The sequence below is a fragment of the Bombyx mandarina genome, chromosome 23 (genome assembly GCF_030267445.1).
Source record: "Bombyx mandarina strain Sakado chromosome 23, ASM3026744v2".
Taxonomy (NCBI): domain Eukaryota; kingdom Metazoa; phylum Arthropoda; class Insecta; order Lepidoptera; family Bombycidae; genus Bombyx; species Bombyx mandarina.
In genome coordinates, this window is record NC_143229.1 from 14,393,175 (window position 1) to 14,417,693 (window position 24,519).

At 41.1% G+C, this 24,519-nt stretch overlaps 2 protein-coding genes across 3 annotated transcripts; one reads left to right on the forward strand and one right to left on the reverse strand.

Moving 5' to 3' along the window:
- The first annotated feature begins 3,136 nt into the window (after window positions 1-3,136).
- On the forward strand, window positions 3,137-5,893 carry LOC114252977 (cyclin-K). The gene is made up of 3 exons (XM_089737778.1): window positions 3,137-3,740; window positions 4,612-4,798; window positions 5,374-5,893. The coding sequence occupies exons 1-3, from the start codon at window positions 3,154-3,156 to the stop codon at window positions 5,836-5,838; spliced, it is 1,239 nt and encodes a 412-aa protein (XP_089593904.1). The 5' UTR covers window positions 3,137-3,153; the 3' UTR covers window positions 5,839-5,893.
- Window positions 5,894-7,668: 1,775 nt separating this feature from the next.
- Pez (protein tyrosine phosphatase non-receptor pez) lies at window positions 7,669-23,603 on the reverse strand. Of its 2 annotated transcripts, none has more exons than XR_016325229.1 (9): window positions 22,690-23,603; window positions 18,997-19,163; window positions 18,114-18,327; window positions 14,644-14,801; window positions 12,666-14,151; window positions 11,887-12,324; window positions 11,637-11,804; window positions 11,212-11,535; window positions 7,669-10,735 (listed from the first exon to the last, which is right to left on the reverse strand). XR_016325229.1 is itself a non-coding variant. In XM_028187687.2 (9 exons), the coding sequence occupies exons 1-9, from the start codon at window positions 23,320-23,322 to the stop codon at window positions 10,607-10,609; spliced, it is 3,501 nt and encodes a 1,166-aa protein (XP_028043488.2). In that variant the 5' UTR covers window positions 23,323-23,603; the 3' UTR covers window positions 7,669-10,606. The 2 variants fall into 2 exon arrangements, 1 of the variants encoding a protein (XP_028043488.2); XM_028187687.2 differs by having other exon boundaries at window positions 12,103-12,324.
- Window positions 23,604-24,519: the final 916 nt, after the last annotated feature.

Sequence of the window (24,519 nt, forward strand, 5' to 3'; positions counted from 1 at the left end):
AAACAGTTTGTTTTTTATAGTGCACCGCCATCTGTTCCTATCTGCAGCTGAGTGCAGTCCACTCATCTAAGCAATAAAAAAAAAATTAACATCAAATCGGAAAATATAGAAACGTGCGTAATTACTGGTGGTATTTTATTTATTTCTTTATATATCGTGTACCAACATGATGTACACCAGCACAAAACATTACAAGAGTACGTGAACACAAAAAGAAACGCTTCAGAGTTCTAAAAAAAAAAACATTAAAACTTTATTACACATTACTACATTTACCACCAAATACATTATTACGCATCAGAAATAAGCTCATTGTGTAAGATTAAGGTTGCAGACGTCTCGTATAAAACTTTCGACAGTGCCAATAAGCTCCGACTACCGAGTTGTCGTCATGCAACCCCGTCGTCCTTACACCAGTCACGAGGCTCACGGTGGATTGGCAGAAACTGAGCACCAGCCTAGCAGAAGCCTCCCAACCAATCCTCTCTTATAGCCTGGATTTCACCCCGTCCCCTCAGGACATCGTCGAATTTATAGACATCCTGACAAACCATCTGTCCACCACGATGGGCAATGCATCCCATCAAGTCAATGAGGAATACTTCTTCCATCGCATCAGATTGTCCCCCAGGACATCCCAGGAATCTCCTAAAAGTTAGAAACGCATCAATCGGGGCTTATGATCGTCATCCCACCGAATCAAACCGGATTCGGATGTATCGTCTACAGTGGGACGTCAAATCTCGCGTAGACGAAGCCCGAAATACAAGGTAGGAAAGTTATTTAGAAAGACTCGCGCCCTCTTCCCAAAGGTACTGGCGACTAGCTAGGACACTCAAATCGGAAACTATAGTCATAGGAACAAGAACAGGATATAGTCACAGGAAACATATATATCGCCAGTTTGCCCCTCAGGACATCCCCCGGCTTTCGATGATAATGAAAAGGTAGAGTCATTAACCGATGCACTGCTAGAGCAGTGTACCACCAATGCTTGAACTGCGGACCCCGAACTCACCGTGACGGGGAAGTCGAACGCAGAGCTTTCTTGCCACCCTCCGACGCGTTACGACCCATTACCTATACCGAAGTCAAAGAAGCAATCAAAAGCCTACAACTACGGAAAGCCGCCGGCTTTGACGGCATCTACAAGCATGTATTAAAAATTTTACTCGCCCAATCAATCATAATATTAGCCTCTATATTTTATGCCGCTATCACGAACTGCATCTTTTCTGCCATGTGGTGGAAAGAAGCGGACGTTATCAGCATACACAAACCTGGAAAACCTAAAAACGAACCCACAAAATACCGCCCGATTAACTTTCTCCCAGCGATAGGCAATCTTATGATGTATGAACCACTGATTCGTAAACGCCTCTGGGACTTCATCACCTCGAAAGGCATCCTGATCGACGAACAGTTTGGATTCCGAGCGAAACACTTGTGAATTCAGCAAGTGCACTGCCTCAGGGAGCGCTTAGTAGGACTAAATAGACACAGACCCGTCCCCACGGGAGCCCTCTTCTTCGATACTACGAAGGTGTTCGACAAAGTCTGGCACAACGGTTTAATTTACAAACTGTACAACATGGAAGTTCCGAGCAGACTCGTGCTCATCATACGAGACTTCTTGTCGAACTGTTCGTTTCGGTATCGAGTAGAGGGAACACGCTCTCTCTCGCGTCAGATCTCGGCCGGATTTCCGCAAGGCACCGCTCTCTCTCCAGCTCCATTGACGAAATATCCCGGTCGCTGGCGACCCAGCCTCTTTGCCGATAATATGGCTATCTAATGCTCGAGTAGGAAGATGTCGGTCATCCAGAGTAAACTCCAGATCGTAGCCACCAATTTAGGACAGTTATTCCGAAAGTGACATATCGATATCAACCCTACGAAAAGCACAGCCATGCTATTCAAAAGGGGTCGCCCTCCCGACATCATTGTAAGTATCTCGCCACGAATTCGGCGTGGTAACTCTATTCCCGCCATTAAAATCCTTGGCCAGTCCATACCGTGGGCTTCAAAGACTAAGTACCTAGGCGTCACCCTCAACAGCGGGATGACATTCAAGCCCCACATTAAGTCAGTACCGATCGACCGAGCCGCGTTCCTACTCGGTCAACCCTACAGCATGATCTGCAAACGAAGTAAATTGTCTCTTCATAACAAGGTAAAACTACAAAATTTGCATACGTTCCGTCATGACCTATGCAAGTGTAGTAGCCGCTGACGCGACCCGTACGCACATTAACTCGCTCCAGGTCATCCAATCCCGTATCTACAGGATAGCCGTCTGAGCTCCGTGATACGCGAGGAATGATCTACACGACGACCTAAATCTAGAACTGATACGTACATAAGTATCTAGAGAAACGTCAGAACGCTACTTTGAAAAAGCAGTTGTGTTGAATTTTAGTTTTTTCTTCTGCAGAAATGAATAACAATTGGCCGGATTGAGGTCCGTACTGTTGCTTAAGCACCATGAAAGCAGACGATCAATATTAGAATAAAATTTTGGTCAAGGTCAGATTAAATGATGGCTACACTACTTTGATGGTATGCATCTAGGGGCCTCCCAATATCCAATACCACCAGAAAAAGTAAAGTTATTAAATAGTAAGAGAGGGTGATAGGGTAGTAATATTAGAAGCTAGTGTTTCAGCTTTAGACACCCAGGTACGTAAAACAGCCGCTGAGGCTAAAAAGTTCTCTAGTGGCGACCGTGTACCGGAAGACATAGCGTAGGTAGATCTCCCACAAGAATAGACGACCTGATGAATCTTGCAGTAATCCGCTGAATGCAGGCAGTGTAGGACTGGTTGCTGTGGCGAGGTTAGGGGAAGGCCTATGTTCAAGAGTGGATGTCTGTAGTCTGCTACGTACATATTTTGATCTGGAAATACTGATAGCAAGCAAATATCTAAAATAGACTAGATTAAAAGCTTTTGCATTGCAAATTCATTTTTGAAGTCTTGTGGATTTTTAAATGTCCCCAAGCCGTAGGTATTAATACGATCAACCGTCAAATTGTTATTTAAAAAAAGGTGTCATTAATTTGTGGTGTCATTTACGAATGGCAATGGCAACAGATTGCAGAGGCTACATTCCTGAGCCCTGAGTCCTGAGTGTTTAAAATACTTTATATTGTCTATGGAGCTTACTTATCTAGTGACGATATCAGACAATATCAGTGTTATTTTAAATAAAACGAGTGCTTCCAAAATGCCTTATTGGTATTATGACAAAAAGGATTTGTTGAATACGCCTTCCTTCCGTGATGGGATAAACAACGATGCTGAGAATCGTTACAGAAAGGAAGGAGCGAGATTCATAATCGACACAGGATCTAAAATGGACTTAGGTTATAATACTGTTGCCACAGGGGTTGTTTATTTTCATCGTTTTTACATGTTTCATTCGTTCAGGACGTTTCCGAGGTACATAACCGCTTGCTGCTGTTTGTTTCTGGCGGGTAAAGTCGAAGAGACACCAAAGAAATGCAAAGATATAATTAAAGTTGCCAAGTCTTTGTTGACGGAACTAAAGTTTGCTAGTTTCGGTGAAAATCCTAAAGAGGAAGTAATGACACTCGAAAGAATTTTGCTGCAGACAATCAAGTTTGACTTTCAGGTCGAACATCCCTATGGGTATCTGCTTAAGTATGCTAAATGTTTGAAGGGCGACAAGACAAAACTGCAGAAGATGGTGCAAATGGCTTGGACATTTGTAAATGATAGGTAAGTGTATAACTACTATAGTTTAGAGCCATTTGACTATTATTAGAAGAAATATGATACCTCTAAATTGAATCAATCCCTTGAATTCACTTTTTCATGGTTTTTTTACCACCTGACCTGCTCCTGCAGTGATAAATATAAAATGAATTAAATTAAATAAGAAGTTCAGTAATCGTACCTATAACACAGCGGATTGATTTTGTGTTCTAGCAGTATTCTCATATAAAGCACCCAAATAACCACATATAATACATTAAATACAAATGATTCACATTTAATTATCTTACCATTTGTACACCTTTTAGTACACATATGGTAGCCCTCAAAAACATTTGATAAATTAATAATTTGATTAATTAGAAGAAAATATGAACAGTTTTTTTTATATTGGTGTAAATTAAACTTTCCACGAAATAGTGATTAAGTAACCCTTGTTCACAATGTAATAGAGTGTAATTTGTTTTTAAAAGTATTTTATATTAAGATTTCTGTTGCATTTTATAATAGCCTCACACTACACCAGCATTGCTTGACTAACATTTGTATTCAATCTATCGAAGTTTTATGACACCCATTTTCAGTGCTTCATAAAAAGCATCTTTGTCAGAATAATATGTTCTTGTTCAACTAGAGTTAACTCCTCTCATAGATGTCCCGTAGAATTCAAATCTGGAGTTTGACTTGGCAACTCTAAAATGTTGTAGTTTTGTATTTAAAAAAAATATTGATTTCCTTAGAGTTGTGTTTGGGGTTATTATCTTGCTGAAATTGTCAAATAGTTGGTGTGTGGTGTTTAGTGTATGTAAAATCCTTGGACCAAAAAAACCTGTATATTTTGAAAATCTCAAAAAATATTATTTTGCTCTTGCAGTTTATGTACAACACTCTGTCTGCAATGGGAGCCTGAAGTGATAGCTGTAGCTCTCATGTTTCTAGCTGGGAAACTCAGTAAATTCGAGGTGGCAGACTGGAATGGACGGCAACCTAAACACAAAGTGTGGTGGGACATGTTTGTTGAGGATATCACTACAGAGCTATTGGAGGATATATGTCATCAGGTATGTTAAGCTAAGGATTCAGTAAAATCTGAAAGTCAATTATGAACAGACATGTATTCAGTTTGAAAGCTAAAATATGTATTTGAGACCATGTGTGTTCATAAGTGTTCACAGTTGGTAGATAGCAGTATGTTTATAATGTCAGTGGAACTGAAATAATTAAGCCGCCAGTGTACATTTATTTAAAAAACACAACACATGTTGGTTTAAAAGACACACTAGTTAATCCAGTATGTTTTAATATATATTTTTTATTGCTTTGATGGCTGGAAAAGCTCACAGCCTACCTATTTTTAGGAGGTTACCAGACCCCATAGATATGTATAACATAAATGACACCACCCACCTTGAGGTATGAGTTCTAAAGTCTCAGTATAGTTACAATGGTTGCCCCACTCTTCAAACCGAAATGCATTACTGCTTCATGGCAGAAATAGACAGAGTTGTAGTACCCGTGCAGGCTCGCAAGACGTCCTACCACCAGTAATTACGCAAATTATTATTTTGCGGGCTTGATTTCTATTACAAGATATTATTCTTTCACTGTGGAAATCAATCGTAAATATTATTTCCAGGTATTAGATTTATATTCACCACAGACACAAGCGTCGGGGAACGACTCCCCTCCTTCTGTTCCTCAGCCTCCAAAAAACGAGAAGAAGCCACCCTCCGTTACACCGCCAGCTTCCGTATCACCTGTCGCCGTTACCACAGCCACTAAGCCGGTGGTCACGCCCATTAAGAACGGAGGGGAGGTTAAAATTGAACCCCCCAAAGTTGGTATCACCGAGCCTATTCGGTACACGTATCCGTTTACACCATTACCGCATTATCCTCCAGTATATACGGCTCCGCCTCCTACAATCCCTCCTCCTCCCAGGCTCCCTTTGGTGCCGCCTCCCATGGTATACCCGGATCCACCCCCGGCACCGAACAGGTTCCCTCCCGTCAACGTCCCACCCCCGAACTATTTCACCCCCCTGCCAAACCGAGGACCTCCTCCAGGGCCACCCCCTCGGCCCTACTATCCGCCACCCTAGCACCTAAGTTATAGATACTATAATTTTTTACTAAAATATAATAATATAGACAGTATTTGTTTTTTTTTTTGTGGGACGAAGATGTGCATTTCATTCGTGCTTTAAAATTGAAATATAAAACCTCTTAGAGGAATGCAAAGAATGGTTCAGTTTTTTTGTGATCATCGTAAATACTGACTACAAACATAAGTAAATCCTATTTTAAAAAAAGGTGACCTCACAGACTCAACCTGAGAGAATTTGCTAACGCTGGCCGTTGCAAGAGCAGTGCTTTGCTGAATCTACTACCGGATCGTAATTGCGACCCACTGAGAAGATCCGGCGAAAATTCAGTGGGTTAGGTTGCACGTCGAACTCTTAACAAATTGCGTAATATTCTTTCATATTCCGAACCATTTTACCGATTTTATAAATCTTGGGCCATTTATCTTTTGGGCTTTGAGGCTTTGACTGCCTTATTCATCATGTAAAGTATAGAGATTATTACTGCAAATAAATTGAGAACACAGGATTTAAACACCACTGAAGTTGATAATGCTGCTACTTTGATTGAAACTGGGCATATCTAACGCCGAGTTGTGAAGGGATATATCAGATGGTATGGCAGACCGGGTGTATACGATAGATATAATCAGAAATATAGGGTAAATTCCGGTTGTTTCGCAGAATAAATTCCATATTTAAGATATGTATTTCCAATACTTTTTTAAAGTATAATCATCATTTAATATATAAACCTATGAAGTTGCCGTTTTACAGTACTGGCGATTTTAAACTTAATTTAGGTGCTAATAGTTTCTAAATTAAAATCATTTTTATTTAAAAAATATGAAATTCTATTTTCTTTTCATTACATTTGTATACTTTTCACAATATGGACACGATAAAAATATCAAATCAGGTCATGTCGGTTAGAGCCTGGTTTAGCATCCAGGCAAATCACTAAATGAAGCAATACCCCTAAAATCATGTTTACTGTTTGCTGGTCTAGTGCCAAACAATTCAGCTTTACAGCTTCTTACCAAATTGCACCAGCATTACTTCGGATGCTTACTGTGAGGAACTGGACTCAATGATGGAGAAGCTCCCAAAACTCCAGCTGGCCTTGGTTAGTCGACGACCCTCGACCTCATACGCCTAACAGACGAACTCTAAGCTACTAGGGCTGGAAGTTTTGGATACGCGAAAGAGTTTAAAATGCCCCCAAGTTTGTTGGCTCCCGTACATCAGACGTCTTTATGAAGAATTTGCCACCACTGCGCTGACAGAAATACAAACTTTCTGTGTACTAAACGACAATTTCGTAAATAAACTCTTATTATGTAGATTGAAAGTACATAATATTATGTAGTAGTTGTTTATATAATATAAACAAGTCTATTTATTTTGCTGTATTTTACACTTATTAGTGGAATGCACTTATTTATAATTTTTGAACAAGTCATTTACAACCATCTGTCCTCTGGTCAGAGCCACCTGACTCTCACCTTAGCTCACCTACTCGCCCGGTTACGCCAGCTTTTTATTTATTTATTGTTTAGATGGATAGACGAGCTCACAAACCACCTGGTGTTAAGTGGTTACTGGAGCCCAAAGACATCTACAAAGAAAATGCGCCACCCACTTTGAAATATAAGTTCTAAGGTCTCAGTATGGTTACAACGGCTGCCCCGCCCTTCAAACCGAAACGCATTACTGTTTCACGGCAGAAATAGGCAGGGTGGTGGTACTTACCCATGCGGACTCACAAGAGGTCCTACCACCAGTAAAAAAAAAACCTCTGCAGGTAACCAAGAACCAGTCCCCAGAAACATTAGTTAAACTCTAAACAACTTTCGCATAACTTTAATTCCGAACACATTTCATAAACACAACACGGGTAAAAAAAAAATACATATTTTATACACATTCCATTAAAAAAAAATACTAAGAAATACTGATATAAATTAATAATAATTAAAAATAACGTTTTAGTACGAAGCTAATCTCATACATCATAATATATAATCTGACTATAAACACTTGTGCGTAAATCGATTTACAATTAAGAGCTGCCGTTTTTTCGACTAGACAGTCACCGAAATTCATTTTAATAATTATATGTAATTCACGATACTTTATAAATAAACATTAATTAATATACGTAGTTAATGTTTGTATAGAATTTCATTAAAGTTTATCAAAGACGATTGACGATAGGTACGCAATCGGTTATGCAAGATCTAATAAAATTTATATTGAATCAATATTAATGTTTGAACAAAATTCAGCCGTGGGTAAATGAAACTTTTCGAGCTCAGCCCGCCTGGTGTTAAATGGTTACCGGAGCCCATAGACATCTACAACGTAAATGCCGCCACCCGCCTTGAGATATGAGTTCTAAGGTCTCAGTATAGTTACAACGACTGCCCCACCCTTTGAACCGAAAAGCATTACTGCTTCACGGCAGAAATAGGCGGGGTGGTGATACCTAGCCGTGCGGACTCACAAAAGGTCCTACTACCAGTGAACTGTAACAAGTGGCATCTTGTTTGCGTCCTGCACTTGTTGCTGTGGTCCAGTTACACTAAATAATTGATCAAAGGCAACAATCGTAACAGAACATTTACAAATAGAATGAACTTTTCATTGACAAACCGTCAGTCAACATACAAAAATTACCACGAGTATATACAGATCAATGATCTCAAAATGTATCATCTCTCTTGAGCTTTTAGAAAAATCGCTTAGTGTGTGGAGTAACCGAATGCGTACAGTCGGTCGGTATGGGCGGGGGCGGTGAGCACCCGTGAGTACTCGTGAGCACGTCACGCATTTTAGGAGCAGAGGGTCCGGTCCACGCCTGGGACCGTCAAATTACGCGCGAAATAAACATTCAAATAACCTTATAGAAAAATGTTTTACAAATATTTAAGTAGTAAAAGTTTGTATAAAAATGCATTTCAGTTTGATAAAAATTCAAACGAATACTTCTGACGTTCAGCTCTGACTCGCTTCACTTCAAATATTCATGTTGATTGAATTCATTAGTGACGACAGAATCGTAATAGCGATCTTAGTCGACTTAAAACGATTTTCACATTCATGCACTCACTACACACTGTTTATGTGAAACAATTATTTTTAATCACTAAATAAAATATAGAAGCTAAATAAGAAATACGACGCATGACGTCACACGTGGCTAGTCGTTACGTAATGGAACATGATCTATTTATTACTATTACTTGGTTTTGGCTCCGTGAGCCATCGTGATCCTGCCTGTCGTACACGAAGAATTGTTATGCCTATACAATGAATTCAATCAACCATTTATAAACATCAAAACTCATTAAAATAACATACAAATATTGTAGTAGCCTAAACATTATAAATGTGTACTTAAATTGTATATTTCGTATAAAAAATCTTATAAAAGGCACTCGATTCATCAGATCCCGAACGAATTTCAATAAGGCACATGATCTCACTTATGTTTTAACAAAATAACTAAAACGATAAATAAACACGTGAATTATAATATATTATCTCAACGAAGTGAAACTTCGACCATGAAACTGCCCACTGTTTATAAATAATATAAGCGTATTGCTACTAAGGGAACTAAGAGTGTGATATGTTTATAATAAAAATAAAATGGCCTGACAAAAAATTACAGTAAAAACAGTAAAGTCGATTAATATATGAAATACCACAGCGACGACACAGAAGTTTCACTTCGGTTAATTATTAGGTTGTTGACATTCGAAATGAATATAGAAACATTTTCAAAGATTTACAGTACTTTATAGAATGTTTGTAACAATATAGTAACACAATCTAATATATTGGTATCACGCATGTCGTTCCTTTACATCTGCTAGGATACTAATCATTCAACGAGATAAATACAAAATAATTTATTTTGAGGTGACGAATATCAATGAAGTTAGCAAAAATAAATTGCTACGAGACTACATTTATACAGATACGAATCGTTACACAGCGCGCCGAGGCCCTTCAGTCGCACTATCGTTCACCGTGCTTAGTGCGAGTTATTTAACGTTCTCGATAGCGTAAAAGTTAACACAAATTTGTATGGAGCGTTTGCCTACGTTTGCCGCTAGGGGCGCTGCTCCAACTGCATACAAATTAGTTAACTTTAACGCTATCGAAAGCGCTATGATGTGGCACAAGTGTTCGCCACGCAAATGTTAATTGAACAAAGGAATCTCATCATGAATCAGATAACCTAAGGGTTTTTAAGTTCTTGCAGTATCCGCATCCCTTATTTTCCTGATCCGTCACTACTAGTATATTGTATTTACGATTTGAATTATAAAATGCGCCTTAGGTAGACTTCAAAATTGAGTTAGGGACTTATTGTAAATTATTAGCGACTACTATATACATACATCACTAGACGAATGGTGGTATTTCTTGACAAAAGAAAATAATAATGAATTTTTCAATTGAGCACTTAACGATGGCAGTTGTTTGAACAAACATCAGACACATTTTAGTTTGATATTCAACAGTTACCATTTTCTTTGCATTATATTGATACAGACTGTGTCATTAATGTTGTTTGAAAAGAATATATTCCATTAAACTCGGATGCTATCAACAATACCAAAAGACTTAGAAAGATTGACTGTACTAGTGAACACACTTCAGGGCACATATTTACAAAACATTATCTTACTAATCGGACAAGGTTCCGAGTGAGCACCGGTGAGCATGCGTATAAACGAACTTCCATTTAACGTTCGTCGCGTTAATCCAAAATCTAAATGAGTCTAGAATGTTTTAGATATTGTAGCAGAACTTGGTGGAGGAACTTGTATTGGTGAACGTTCTGTATGAGATTCGCTCTCTGCTGGTGCAGCATGCTTATTGTGCGGGGGATGTCCAGCTCCTACGGACAGGGAGGGGACTCATTCAGTACAATTATTAAACAGCAATTTATTTTCCGAAGTCAAACTTCTTCATTAAAAGAGTGAGCAAGAATTTTAAATGAAGATATTCGATTGTAAAATAAATCGGAAATAGCTCTCTCTCTCTCTCTTTCTCTAAAGTCAAAGAAGTTTTACTTCTACAACACAACGATACGCTACAACATACCGCCTTTTCGTTCGACCAAAATGATAATTACAATTTTATTTTTATCCAAGTACGTGTATCTGATTTTACATTTTATGTATTTTTTTTAAATTTACATTACCCTATTGTTGTCATAACACACTCGTAACCGGAGATGCTCTGTGGCCTCTACAGTTCTCCGTACTGGTATTTTGTTTTTGGCGATATTTTCTAGTTCATCTTTCATACTAAATCCTGTTCCGTTTCGAAACACGGTCTAGGTGAAGGGTTCGACTGCGCGACGGCGGTTACCTGGTTGTGGTCCAGTATGTCGGTGAGCAGGTCGGCAGCCAGCGCCGTGCCGCTGCGGCCGGCTCCCTCCCCGCAACAGTACCACGCGGGGCAGGCGCCGCCCACCAGCGGACTGCCCTCCGCTTCCCCCGCCAGACGGAGGGCTTTGATCTCTGACAGGAAATCTAAGAAGTCGTGCAGGTGCTCGGGCACGTGCTGCGCGGTCCAGGCCCGGTAGTGCACGTGCCACAGGTGCCGGGGGGGCCGCCCGCCCGTGGCGCCCACCCGCACGCGAGCCGAGCCCCCCCACGCCGTGCGGGACCAGCGGCCGCACCACACCTCCAGCTGGGGGGAATAAGTAGGGCGTCATGTTAGGTGCCATTACACAGCGAGGGGTTTTTGTTTAAATGATCTGGATGAGATAAGTTAGTGACAGTTGCGGTTACCTTTCCGTACTCCCTGGAGGAGTTCTCGGGCGGCAGACAGGCGTCGGGGTGGTCAAGCACGACCAGCAGTCGCGCCCCCACGCGCCACACCGCCTCCCACAGCGCCGGACCGCAGCCTGGGCTCAGGGCTCCCACCACGTAGAAACGTTGGCTGCTGCCCACTGTCATCTGCCAGATGTCATTCAAGTATTATCAAGAAATCAATGTAACTTTGAAATTACCTAAATGGGTGAATTGGCTCATGGCCCACCTGGCTTTAAATGGGAGTCTGTAGACGTTACAATGAGACACGTGAGGTCCGAGTCTCAACAGTGTCACACGGCAGCCACACTGTTTCCACTGGGAACAAGGAGGCTACAGTACGCCCTGCCTATTGTCGGTCGCTCTGTGCTGATTAATACTCAGTAAACGTTCTGTAGTCGGGTGGAGACACCGCGGGGCCCAAGGACCGCACCGACGCACTGACCGTCACGTGCGACGCGTTGACGTAGCCCAGTGGGTTGCCGGGAGAAGGCTGCAGCTTGACCCTGTTGTCCTCGTAAGGCAGGGTCTCGGCTCGCGAGTTGAGACTGTAGTTGTTCGCCAGGAGGGCCGTGTCGCACTCCGCGCCGGCCTCCCGCCCCTTCGGGATCTGTTCGTATGCGAACGCGAGCTGCTCATCAGACATTTTCCGTTCTAAGATTTGGCACTGCGAAGTCAAAATGGGTCATCGTCAATTGGTTATTTGCAGTTAAGCTTCAGTCGAATGTAAATATTCCCGCGTGACGTATCTAACCGTCATCGAGGAGTCATAGTTACGAGCAATAGAGAGCAATTGTCTAGTTGGCACGGACCAACTGACGTCGACCCTTCATTTAATGTTAGAATGAATCTTTAGGTTTTTTTTTCAAAGTACTTATGTATTTGATAGTATTCAAGGTGAAAGACGAAGCATTGGTTCTATAATAGTTATTTTAAAAGTCAATAAGGCGAAGCTGTTAGTTTGTTAAATTAAGTCACTGGGGAGGTTTGACAGTTCAAGGCACTGACCATAGTTTCTTTGGTGATGCTGGGCGGCAAGGGCTGACACTTGGGCAGCCCCGTGGACCAGCGGTGCTTGTTGGCGGGGTGCGGCCCCTTGGCGCGGTCGCGGCCCAACGTCGCGCTCTTCACGTCCGCGGCCTTGCTCGCCCGGCCCATGAATACTCCCCATCTCCTCCTCTTCTTCTCTTTGCTGCTGACGCTGCTGTTCTTCTCAGTATCCACAGTGCTGTAGGTCGAGTTCATGATGGAACTGGAGCCAGCACTGGCGTGCGAGAGTGCGGTGTCGTCTGGCCGCACGTCGGGCACGGATATCGAGGTGACGTTGTCGTTCGGTTTGCTGCTCGTGTTGTTGTTGGACAGCTTGTGCGTGGACAGACTTTGGTAGGGCGTCTCGTCGTAGGGCTGGTCGTGCTGGAGCGACAGCCGGTCCACCGACCCTGTGACGTTCTCCAATTCGTCGGCTTTTGTCAACGTGTCGATTTCTTTGGAGCCGCTCGTTTCTTTGACCCGACTTATGATCTGAGCGTTGACGTAGTGGCCGTCCGGGTTGTCCACGTTCACGGGTACGTATTTGGGCACGTTGGGGGCGTTCTTGGACAAGTTCCCGTGGTTCAGCGTCGGACGTCTGCTGTTGCGTTCGTTGAGACGCGCTATCTCGTCCGTAGTGGTCAGACTCTGGGCCCTGTCCCGGACGACTTGGCCATCGCTCTGCCAGGGCAGGGGGACGTTTTCGTAGATCGGTTCCTGGGCGTTGCTGCTGACTTGCTGCTGAGGTAAAACTAAATGTCTCTGGTAGGGCAGTCTGTGCATCGGCATGGAGTACATGATGTTCCCTCTTTCGTCATAAACTTTTTGGATATTATCTGAAATGTGGTGCGGGTCCATGATGATGTGGGGTTTGGGGTCTAGCACCGACGTCAAGTTGTTGTAAGTGCCGTGGGCCCCGGGCAGCACCCTGCCGTAGTTCACGTGGGTGTTGTTCAGATACCCTAAATACTGCCTGTTTAACGCCGTTCTGGTGGACACCAGATCAGGACTAGAACCAGAAACGTGGGAGTTGATGTACCCCCGGTGGTAATTTAAGGCTTGACTTGCGGCCGCCAGGTCCGGAGTGGAATTGGAAGCCAAGCCGTTGGAAGGGTAAGGAGGGGGCGGTTTGTAAACGTTGACGAAATGTAATTGATTTAAATCCGTCTGCACGTTAGGATTGACTGCGAAGGGGTAGTTCGGGCCGACGAATTTCAAGCCGTAGGCATAGTCGTCAGTGGCAGCCACCCCCTGCGTGAGGGTGTGCCTGGTGACGTCAGGGTAGTGTACCCGGTGTATGTCGGGGTGCGATCCGTATATGAGCGGTTTGGCGGTGGCGGTGACTAGCTGCGTGTGCGCGTGGTGGTTTTGGTATCGGAGCTGTGCTTCGGCCCTTTGCTGGGCGTATTTTTGTTGAATGGCCGTCTCGTAGTCTGGAGCCGGCCGGTACGACGGTAAGAGCGCTCTGGAAATTGTAATATAACTGCCTTTCAGCATCTCTTTTGGATCAAACAAATAAGCATTTTTTTAAAGTGAAACTTTTATTACATCGTCTCAAGCTTTTTCATCTGTGTGTTGCATGTCGCGTGACGGTCGGCCGCGGAGTAGGGATAAAGTGAAAGGCCCTCGTCAGAGCAGCCAAGGCCAATATGGCAGCGCCTATAGTTCGCAGCAGCTGACCGTGTAGTGTATAGATTATTACTCATTTGTGCCAGTGCTCCACTCTATTTTATTTTTGTTTTTGTCAGTGTTTAATGCAAATGTTATTTGTCAGAGTTAAATATCTATAATGTGAAAAAAAGTTTCACTTTTACCGTGGTTTCATAAAACCACACAATCCTTTTTTAGATTTATTAAAATATTTGAAACAAATCGATCGTCGTGTAAATTTGTACTGCAGTCAGAGCTTACAGCCACGCTAAAGGTATTCATGTCCCATACATCCCCCAATTCTTACCTGTTCCTCTGCAGGGGGTGGGGCTGAGGGTGGTTTTCTGCCAGCTCGAGGCAGGAGGTGGAGTGCGCTCGGTGTGCGTTCGTCAGCGGCTCCAGGCGGGACACGCTGCCCGCTTCTCGAACGTCCAACTCCTCGCGGCTCTCTGACAGACCGTGCTCCTTTATGAAGATGACGGAAATTTAGTTTAACTAGTGGTCGAAATTCGACTATAATTAATTGAAATTATAAGTTTGTACACTATTATGATTCTATTGACTTTTTTTTTATTGCTTAGACGGGTGGATGAGTTCACAGCCCACCTCGTGTTAAGTGGTTACTGGAGCCCATAGACATCTACAACGTAAATGCGCCACCCACCTTGAGATATAAGTTCTAAGGTCTCAGTATAGTTACAACGGCTGCCCCGCTGTTCAAACCGAAACGCATTACTGCTTCACGGCTGAAATAGTCAGGGTGGTGGTACCTACCCGTGCGGCCTCACAAGAGGTCCTACCACCAGTAAAAAAAAAAGTAAGAAAAATACTTAAATAGGAACTTAGATGTGGTTACTAACAATCGTGGCGGAGAAAGATGAGGACTAATAAAGTTGTAATTAACAAACCAGTCACCGGTGGGTCATCATAATATTGTACTGTGATTCGGCTCACAAGAGGAGCAGTAAATTTAAAATCTTCCAGAGCATTATCTATATATACGTGAAGCAAAAACTTTGTACTCCTTTTTACGAAAATTTCGCGGTCGGGGAAGTATGAAGTTTCCCACACTTATAGAGAAAATAGAGAAGGGGTGCAAAATGTTGATACTTTTCTTTTCTTTTTTTCCTACCTTGAGAGGCTATATAAGCGTCGCCTTAACCAGTAGGTGAGCTCACGGGGCTCAAACCTGATGACGTTGCTAGTACGACTATTCTGAGACCTAAGAACTTATATCTCAAGGTGGGTAGCGGCATTTACGTTGTAGATGTCTATGGGCTTCGGTTACCACACCAGGTGGGCCGTGAGCTCGTCCACCGAAATAAGCAATAAATAAAATAGTACTAGTAAAAAGAATTTCCAATAAATTGGATGTGTGAAGCAACGAAATAGTTTTTCCTACGATATGTTTCGCTGACTCACCACGTCACAGCAAGATTCCGCCGAGGAAAATGCTTTCACCGCACGAACGTCGTGTTCACACCAGAACGCGGTAACGACTGAATCGCATTTATTGATGTAAAGACGCAATCGTTAATCGAGAAAGGATTTTTATAAATTCGGAAAGCGTTATTATTTTGTATCTATTCAAATCAAATCAAATAAAAAAAAATGTATTCAACATAAATGAAAGTATATACTTGTTGAACGTCAAAAGAACTACCGCCATTATGTTATAGAAATCGTCTCGATATCGACTAGAGTACTAGAGGGAACTGGCTTTCGCCCCCCCCCCCCCCCCCATCTGACGGCCGGAGTTCCACAAGGCTCCGCGCTCTCCCCGTTATTATTTAGTTAGTTTTAAAATACCAATTCGAGCAGCCCACTCCCTAATAGGCGCGTTAAGACCTCCGCCACGGTCCGCCGGACCGAATGGTAAACAGTCGACGTCGCCCTAAGCACGTCATTGCGGATCCTCTCGATCCATTAACGGTACTTTTAGGTATCTCAAGCACCGGTCATCGTTCTCGCCGAACCAGTCGCTTGTGACGAAGGGCTCGGTGAGTAAATTGACCCATAGACACAGCCCACTGAGTTTCTCGCCGGATCTTTTCAGTGGGTCGCGTTTCCGATCCTGTGGTAGATTCTGCGAAGCACTGTTCTTGCTAGGGCCAGTGTTAACAACACCTCCGGTTTGAGCTCACCTATATGCTAGGGTAACGCTGATATAGCCTCTCAAGGCTATCAGTATATGTTGATGCACGGACATCGACGATCGCGCGGCGCAGGCGCAGGGAGGAGGACAGCGGCGCGGGGTCGCGGTTTTACACCTTCTTCGACACTGGTTTTACTCTTTTTATAAATTTACCAATCAACATTACATCTATCGTATTATTACAGTCCACTCTTTTATTTCATATCACCGGTCTACCCCAGAGCAGTCGAAAACAGTATAGGTATGAAAAAAAATGTGTGTGTGTGCAAGTCACACACGGTAGAAGAGAAACTTATAAAATATAAAAATAATCGCAAGGGTCAACCACTCCGCAGTGCAATGGAACCGCCTGCATGATCACGGTATCCCGGTATCCCGACGCCAGGTAGATATGATTTAGCAAGAGAAATACGAGAACGTCTATCAACTGTGTAACATCTCGTCACCGCGATTCAGGAATTGTCGAATTTACATGCAGCGACAGCTGTTGATAACAAACTAAATAGAAATAAAATGAACATGGCGCGTAACGGAAGAAATTAAGATGGCGCGTAACCGAAAAACGTTATAGTAAGCGGCACGTAAGTTGGCAAGGTTTTGGTGTAGTGGGGGTAATGTCGCGCATAGTGCACATTGCAACAAAAAAATGGTCACTTTTATTGCCCGCATATAATTTAATTTAATTTTATTGTTTATTTGCCATAACTTATTTTTAAGCCTGTGTGTTTTGAAGAAAGTTAAAGAAAAGAGAGGAATTCGTGAAGTGTATTAGGTGTCATAAATAAAATACAATTAAAAGTTAAGAAGTTTATTTAAAAAAATATACTTAACATTAAAAATTATGTTTCGCCATCGTCACTATCATTTTCTAATAGTGCTACTCCTTGGATTAAATTTATGGTAGCACCTGAGCTGGTGGAAGGAGTTGGCTCCTCATCGTCGACATAACGAAGAGTCGCTGTCGTCACTGGCGTAAATAATAAAACGCTCAGTGACTGAATCTACTACTATATGGTCATTGGTATTTGCTCCTGGCATTGCAAACAAATTTAAAACAATAACACTCGTAACAAAAACTTAATATAAACAAAGGGTTCCTACAACTTAGTAGGCGCATGTGTAGCTGGGAGCGAACGGAACGTGGACACGGTGCGGGAGGGGAGGGTCGACTGACTCACCAATCGCGCGCTCGGAACGGTGCTACGTCTTTCCCCGCGTCCCGCTTGACAACCAAAGAGACCTAAAAAACTACTTCTGCGCATCTAACGACTCTTGCCAAGTTACGTGCCGGGGACTATACATACGTATTTTCCTCGCTACGTCGATAAAGAAGTTTCACTTCAAAAAAAAGAGTAATAGAAACGTTTCGACGCTTGAAAGGCAAACGTGACTAAGCGACAATAACTGCTTTGTACATAAATGATAGGCAATAACCATATTCGATGCGGAAAAAAAATATATTTCTAGGTCTATTAAAATCATTTTAATCCTACAGCTAGATTCGTTAAAATAGAATTATTTTCAAGTATTTCAACTTTAAATTAGTCTACTGTAAAGTTCACGCATTGTCGCTTAGTCACGTTTGCCTTTCAAGCGTCGGTTTGAATATTAAACCGATTTACCTGGAAATGAATGCGGTGGTCGGGTCGCGGCGGCTTGTGGTCGCTGAGCGCGGCGCGGTGCTGCATGTAGAAGGTGTGCTGCAGCACGCACATGCGCCACACGTACTTCCCGTCCTCGGGGCTGGCGAGGGTGAAGGTCGCGCTCTCCGTCTGCCGCTGGCACTCGATGCTGAACGTCCGCTTGTGGTTGATCACGTTCGTTATGTCCATCCACCTGGAGAATACGACTGTATGTGGAGAATCTCCGCTTCTACTCCAACTCCGAGAACAAAAACCCGTTTTATCATTATATCTTCTTCTTCTTCTTATCAGCCCACAGACGTCCACTACTGGACATAGGCCTCCCCCGAGCCTCGCCAAAAAGACCGGTCTTGCACTGCCCTCATCCAGCGGATCCCCGCAAACCTCAATAGATCGTCGGTCCATCTTGGGGGAGGCCCAACCACGCTACGTCTTCCGGTACACGATCGCCACTCAAGAACTTTCATTCATTTTATCTATCAAAGATTAAAAGAAGTATGCAGAAAAGAAAACTGTCCTTTTTTCCTTTCGTTTTATCGTCTAAGTTCTAGATTAAATACCTTAATCATTTGAAAGTAGTCTTTAGACATTTGTAGAGTAACAAGGGGGAAAAATAAATAAATAATGATTGAAGAGAAATATCCCAAGTACTAATAATATTATGATTTCAAAAGTTTTTGTTTAAATATGTGAAAATTACAATTGTTTATTTTACTAGATATAGACAGCCCTATTTATGAAGTAGAGTATAAATTATTGAGAACAGGGGGAGTAGGGAAAAGCCTCCCGCCTATTTTTTTTAATGTTGTTGTAGGGTTGTTCTATACATTTTAAATTTTTAAGTAACTTAAGAAGATATTACCTGTAAAAATGAGGTGTATCAGAATTATCGACCAGCACAGTGATACCGGTCAAAGATATGGCAACGGTGACCTCCTTCTGTCCAAGTGGATCCTTCGCTGTGTACAACTCTTGGCCGTAGCCCCGTAGCTGTTGGCACGTCGTGATGAACCCCTCTTCGGCTTGAGCCTGGAGTAGATGTAACTTATATGGGTTTGTGAAAACAAAAAACCATAGGATCTATGTGGTCTTAGTTATGTTTCTATTTCTCCACACTTCTCTCAGCCCGTCCATCGCCGAGCTCGTGACAGCTAGGCGCCTTTAAATTTCATTCATGCATCCTCACAGTATTTGAGATTAAAGAAAACCCTATCTTTGTCTAGATTTGTAATGGCCCAAGTTCTATCATATTTACGTACAGGAAATTAGTGATTTATACGGCTTTTAAGATATCTGGTAGCCTTCAATAGCGTTTTTTTTTTGGTCAGGAGGAAATCGCCGGACTTCCGCCCTCCACTGGGGATAGAGGGCGGGGCATGTCGGAGTCGAACTGACTAAAACCTCCTGTCGCTCAACAACCAACGTCCAAACCTCGCATGAGACAGAACTCATGAAAAGGCAAAGGGGGGAAAGTGAAGCGTTTAGTGAAGCGTTTAGTGCAGAGCACATCTCTCCCATCACCCTCCCCCTCGGGACGCCGGACCGGCAGTCGTCGACGCTACGACCACCAGTCCTCTCGGTTGGCAGGCTATCCGAAGCCCGCCTAGATGGCGCCGGTTAGAGTGAGTAGCCTTCTATAGCGTAAGGTATTCTGAATATTTTTTTTACCTCTAAGGTGTTAGACAGGCAATTGTGGCGTTCCATAAAACATGCATCATACATAGTTTTTTGTTCATTTAAAATAATAACAACAAATAATAAAAATAATAACAATTATATATTATAATAATACATAACAATAACAAATACATAATTTTTTACCGGTGGTAGGACCTCTTGTGAGTCCGCACGGGTAGGTATCACCACCCTGCCTATTTCAGTCGTGAAGCAGTAATGCATTTCGATTTGAAGGGCGGGGCAGCCGTTAACTATACTGAGACCTTAGAACTCATATCTCAAGGTGGATGGCGGCATTTACGTTAAGATGTCTATGAGCTCCGGTAACCACTTAACACCAGGTGGGATATAAGCTCGTCCACACATCTACGCAATAAAAAAAATTAAGTATTACTAACAATTGCAACATGGGACCTTCATAATATATTCTGATTCTAAACAATCACGATTTTCTTCATTATCAACTAGTCTTATGACCCGACCCTTATGATGCCTGTCTACCCGAAAAAAATATTCAGAATTATAAAACATATACAGTTTGAATTTTATGAACAAAAAATCTGAAATTGTATAGGTATCTTCACTAAAACCAGGTGGGCCCTGCTTATCTATGCAGTATTACAGCCATTAAAAACTGTGTCACATCTTGATTGGCCTAACTCATAATGTGTTATCAGTACGTTAAAATAACACCACTGATAGCAGTCTGTTTGTTCTAATTTAACCAAATTTAAAATTTCGTACGAATTAGGAGTGCAAGAGTGGGTTTTATTTTGATGACGCCATAAATGGCTTGAAATACTTTTTAGAAAATTTTTATTGTATGCAGTAACGATAGGTATCATCCCCTATGATTAGGTATCATGATCCTGTTTATTTCTCCAGTTGCGGTCCGCTTCAAAGGATGGTACATCCTTTATATAGAAAACAATCGAGACTAAGAGTTCAGGTGTCTAGGCTGATGGTGATACCTCCATTCTGATACTTATGGTTTCCGCTAAACACATAACATAAGGTGGTCTGTGAGCTCATTCAACTTCATGCGGCTCGTTGGGCTCTGATCGTCACATAATATGTCATGTCTATACATATAATACGTCACATACAACATGGCACAGTCCTACCTATCTTAGTGAATTATTTGTCCGGCCTGTTAAGTGCAGTGATTCTAAAAATATACAAAAATTAAAAATGAATGCCAATCCAACTTACAGAATTCAAGACAGCTATATAAGATTGTTAAATTTGAATAAATAACGGTACACATACTGTGGAATGTCTAAAGTTAAAATACTTGTGAAGACAAAAAATGGTATATCATTATGTATTCTGCCTGTGTGTTCAAATAATACTGTGCCTGCTTATTTAGCTTATCATGAGCAAATAATGTTCTGGGGTTGGAGGTAGACTGTGGTTGTAATTTTTTTTATTTATTTACTTACATAGTTCATTTTATATTTTTTAATAGTTCATTTTATACTTTATGTTATGTATCTCTCAATTGAATTGAACACTTGAATTCATATTGTGGTGTTTATAAACTCCTATAGGCCTTTGACATCAAGAGCCTGAGAGTTTATCAGATTTCCAGCCTGTCCCAAATAAAAGAAGGACTTTTAAGGTTGTTTAATATTTAATGGTTGTGTAATTTTACTATTCAATTTTTAGTGGCTTGGCTCTGCCCTTATCATTGCCAACGTTCATGACCGACGGTAACTTCTCACCAAAAGGTGGGCCCTGTGCCTACAAGGGCAGTAAAAAAAACTTCAGACACAGAGAAGTTGCATTATTATAAATTATCCTAACAGATAATGGTGGTGTGAAAATGCTCAGACAGCAGGCTCACTATTCATCTATATTTATTTTTAAAGTACGAAATAATGTACGAATTATCACAGGTGATCATGTGTTAAACACATGCATTAATTGCACAATGATAAAAAGTTTTTGATAAGATTTTTTGGTAATACTGCCATTTGAATTTCGGAATAAAACACTTTATTTTTTGTTTTATTACTATTTGCCTCTTTACCAATTATAGTTTGTAATCAAACTTTCCAGTCCTTGCCTAATTTGAGACATGAGGTCAGAGTCACTTTTGAATATACGGGCAAACATTTTTTTTTAAATAAAAATTCCAACAATCTAATCTAAGACTAATCATTTTAGTCTTTCTTAATTATTTCTGGCAACAGCATGGTTGTGCAGGATCCATAATTTTTCAAAATGACAACAACTACACTTGTGCAATGAATTTTGTACGATTGTTGAATGTACAGGCATATTTTTCATTATTATTTTCTATAATTTGAATGAAATATTAATTTCAAGAGATAATAATGATAATTTTCACTGTGCACCCATTAAAGTTGATTAATGACTGAATCAGAATTATTTAATATAGCAGTAGTAGTAAGTTTTCTATTCTACTTATTATATAAAATACAGATAACATGACTACATAATACATATTGTAGTTTATTTCTAAACTAGATTCTAAACGTGTCTGTGATCACAAATGGTGTGAGTCACAACATAAAAAATATTAAAATAGAAAAGTAACAGTCAATCTTTTTGTGCTGTGATATGTCAAATTATAATTGTATATATTTATATTATAAATTCTTGATTATCTTAAGTTTACATCATAAGCTTTCACTTTCACTTGCACAATTAAATTTCAGGGTAACTTATTTCATGAAGTTGAGGAAAAATAATTATGTACTACTCTATAAGAGAGCTCTGTAAATTTTACTAACTCTAAAAATAAATTGAACTGTTTGGATTTAAAAATGATCTGATATTAGTTAAAATACTGTTGAAATGTTTTTCAGTTTTAAATGATAGCACTTGTAACTATTATCATCATAGCACTTACTTGGGACATATTATGTAGGGCTATATGTTGTTGAATTACAGCTTCTGTTAGCCACTCTAACCTTCCCGTCTCAGCTAGAGTGCTGCCGTCAATAATCTGCCCTCCATCGACAATTTGCTTTGGAAATGTTAACAGATTCTTTAAATACTCCACTGTATGCCTCTCTCTATCATGATTGCCATACTCAGCTTGTCTACTATACGATGCTAATATAACGGCTTGCTGACAGTCGCAGATCAAACGTCCTTCAATCAGATCATTTTTCAACTGTAAAAAATAGTGGTACCGAGTAACTTCATCTGTGATTAAATTGGTCCCATTGATCACATAGTACATGACGCGTAGGTATAGTTGGTGGGAGGACGCATGTTTCTCTAGCTGACGTTTGAGGGGCCTGTCTAGCTGTACCCATCGAGCCTGCTGATTCCTGTTGACATACCGAAGACCAAAAAATTCAGGCTGGTTTATCGCCTGTCGCTGACACACGTTATCCAAGCACTCCTGTCCAGAGCTGTCCACGGACAGCGTACAGTCCGCCACACCTCCATCTAGAAGTTCGACGCTGATCACGAATAAACTCTTCGAAGCGACGTTATATTGCCGAGTTTTCTTCAACTTCAACTTAAAAGGCATCTTCCTCGCTTATCCAGCGCCGATTTGCAATAACATCACATAGGGAATAAACGTTAGATTACATTTATGGTGAAAGAATGTAGAAAACGTATATATGCATCCGTTACGCGCGCCACATATTTTAATATATCGCCAATTACATTTGTATATGTTTTCCGATTTTTATTTTATAAAAAGAGTTGCAAGGAGGGTAACGTGTTAGTTTAAAGTATTTACAATAATTTTTGTCGGGAAAACAAATAAAAACGTAAACGAAAATAAAATCCACATTCACAACATTGCGGCCATAGATTATACACTTAATATAGACATAGATTATACACTTAATATATTTGAGAATAGATTGCGGCCATCGCATTTTAATGACACAATCTGTGTTGCCCGTAATCTCGCACGAATGGCTACTAATTAACAATATTAATTTGCAGTATTTGGAAGTCGCCGTGGTTTAAAGGATGAGATGTCCGGTGCATTCGAGTGATGTGATTGCACCAGTGTTTGCGAATGCGAATTTCGTAGGCAGGTACTATTGTTTAAAAGATACGAACAATGTATTAACAAATGTCCATCCTGTGATCTCGCTCTGGTAGATACCAAAACCCTGCCTATTTCTTTCGTAAATTAGTAATGCTATTCTAAAGATATGTCTCAAAGTGGGTGGCGTTTACGTTGTTGATTTCTATGAGCTCTGGTAACCACTTAACACCAGCAAGTCAAATCATTTTTTTTATATATAAGTATATTTTAAATTTTATTATTATTTGCACCCTTGGTATCGATAGATCTTTACCAGCGCAGTAGTAATTTTTCAATGCTCTTTTTGCAGAAGTCAGGGGGCGGGAACCAACAAACTCTTCAAGACTTTTGTACTAGCTCTCAGATATTCAATTTTTTCCCTGCCTTGAAGTTGCTCAAGCTTTGGAAAAGTAGAAGAAAGTAAGGTCTGGTGAGTAGGGTGGATGACGCAAAACTTCCAAACCTAGCTATAAGTATGTTGTGTCGTATGAAATCCAACGCTGTCGTTAATGCGGCATTACTGCAGCGACGGAACTCTTATTTTTATCCATATTGATGTCCATTGATATCCATGTTGTCCATATTGATGAATAATATACAAATGTAGAGAAAAAAAAACTAATCCATACAAATAGGTTTTGAAAATAGAATTCATATTTTTAAAATAAAATTTCATACATT

What these genes read in the sequence shown, in the direction of transcription:
- LOC114252977 (XM_089737778.1), top strand. Translation starts at nt 3,154, where the DNA reads ATGGAGCTTACTTATCTAGTGACGATATCAGACAATATCAGTGTTATT. An exon ending in TGGACATTTGTAAATGATAG is followed by an intron (nt 3,741 to 4,611) that starts GTAAGTGTATAA and finishes TTGCTCTTGCAG; the next exon opens with TTTATGTACAACACTCTGTC. An exon ending in TGGAGGATATATGTCATCAG is followed by an intron (nt 4,799 to 5,373) that starts GTATGTTAAGCT and finishes TATTATTTCCAG; the next exon opens with GTATTAGATTTATATTCACC.
- Pez (XM_028187687.2), bottom strand. Translation starts at nt 23,322, where the DNA reads ATGCCTTTTAAGTTGAAGTTGAAGAAAACTCGGCAATATAACGTCGCT. An exon ending in ACCACCGCATTCATTTCCAG is followed by an intron (nt 14,802 to 18,113) that starts GTAAATCGGTTT and finishes ATCTTCATAAAG; the next exon opens with GAGCACGGTCTGTCAGAGAG. An exon ending in ACATACTGGACCACAACCAG is followed by an intron (nt 10,736 to 11,211) that starts GTAACCGCCGTC and finishes CCCTGTCCGTAG; the next exon opens with GAGCTGGACATCCCCCGCAC.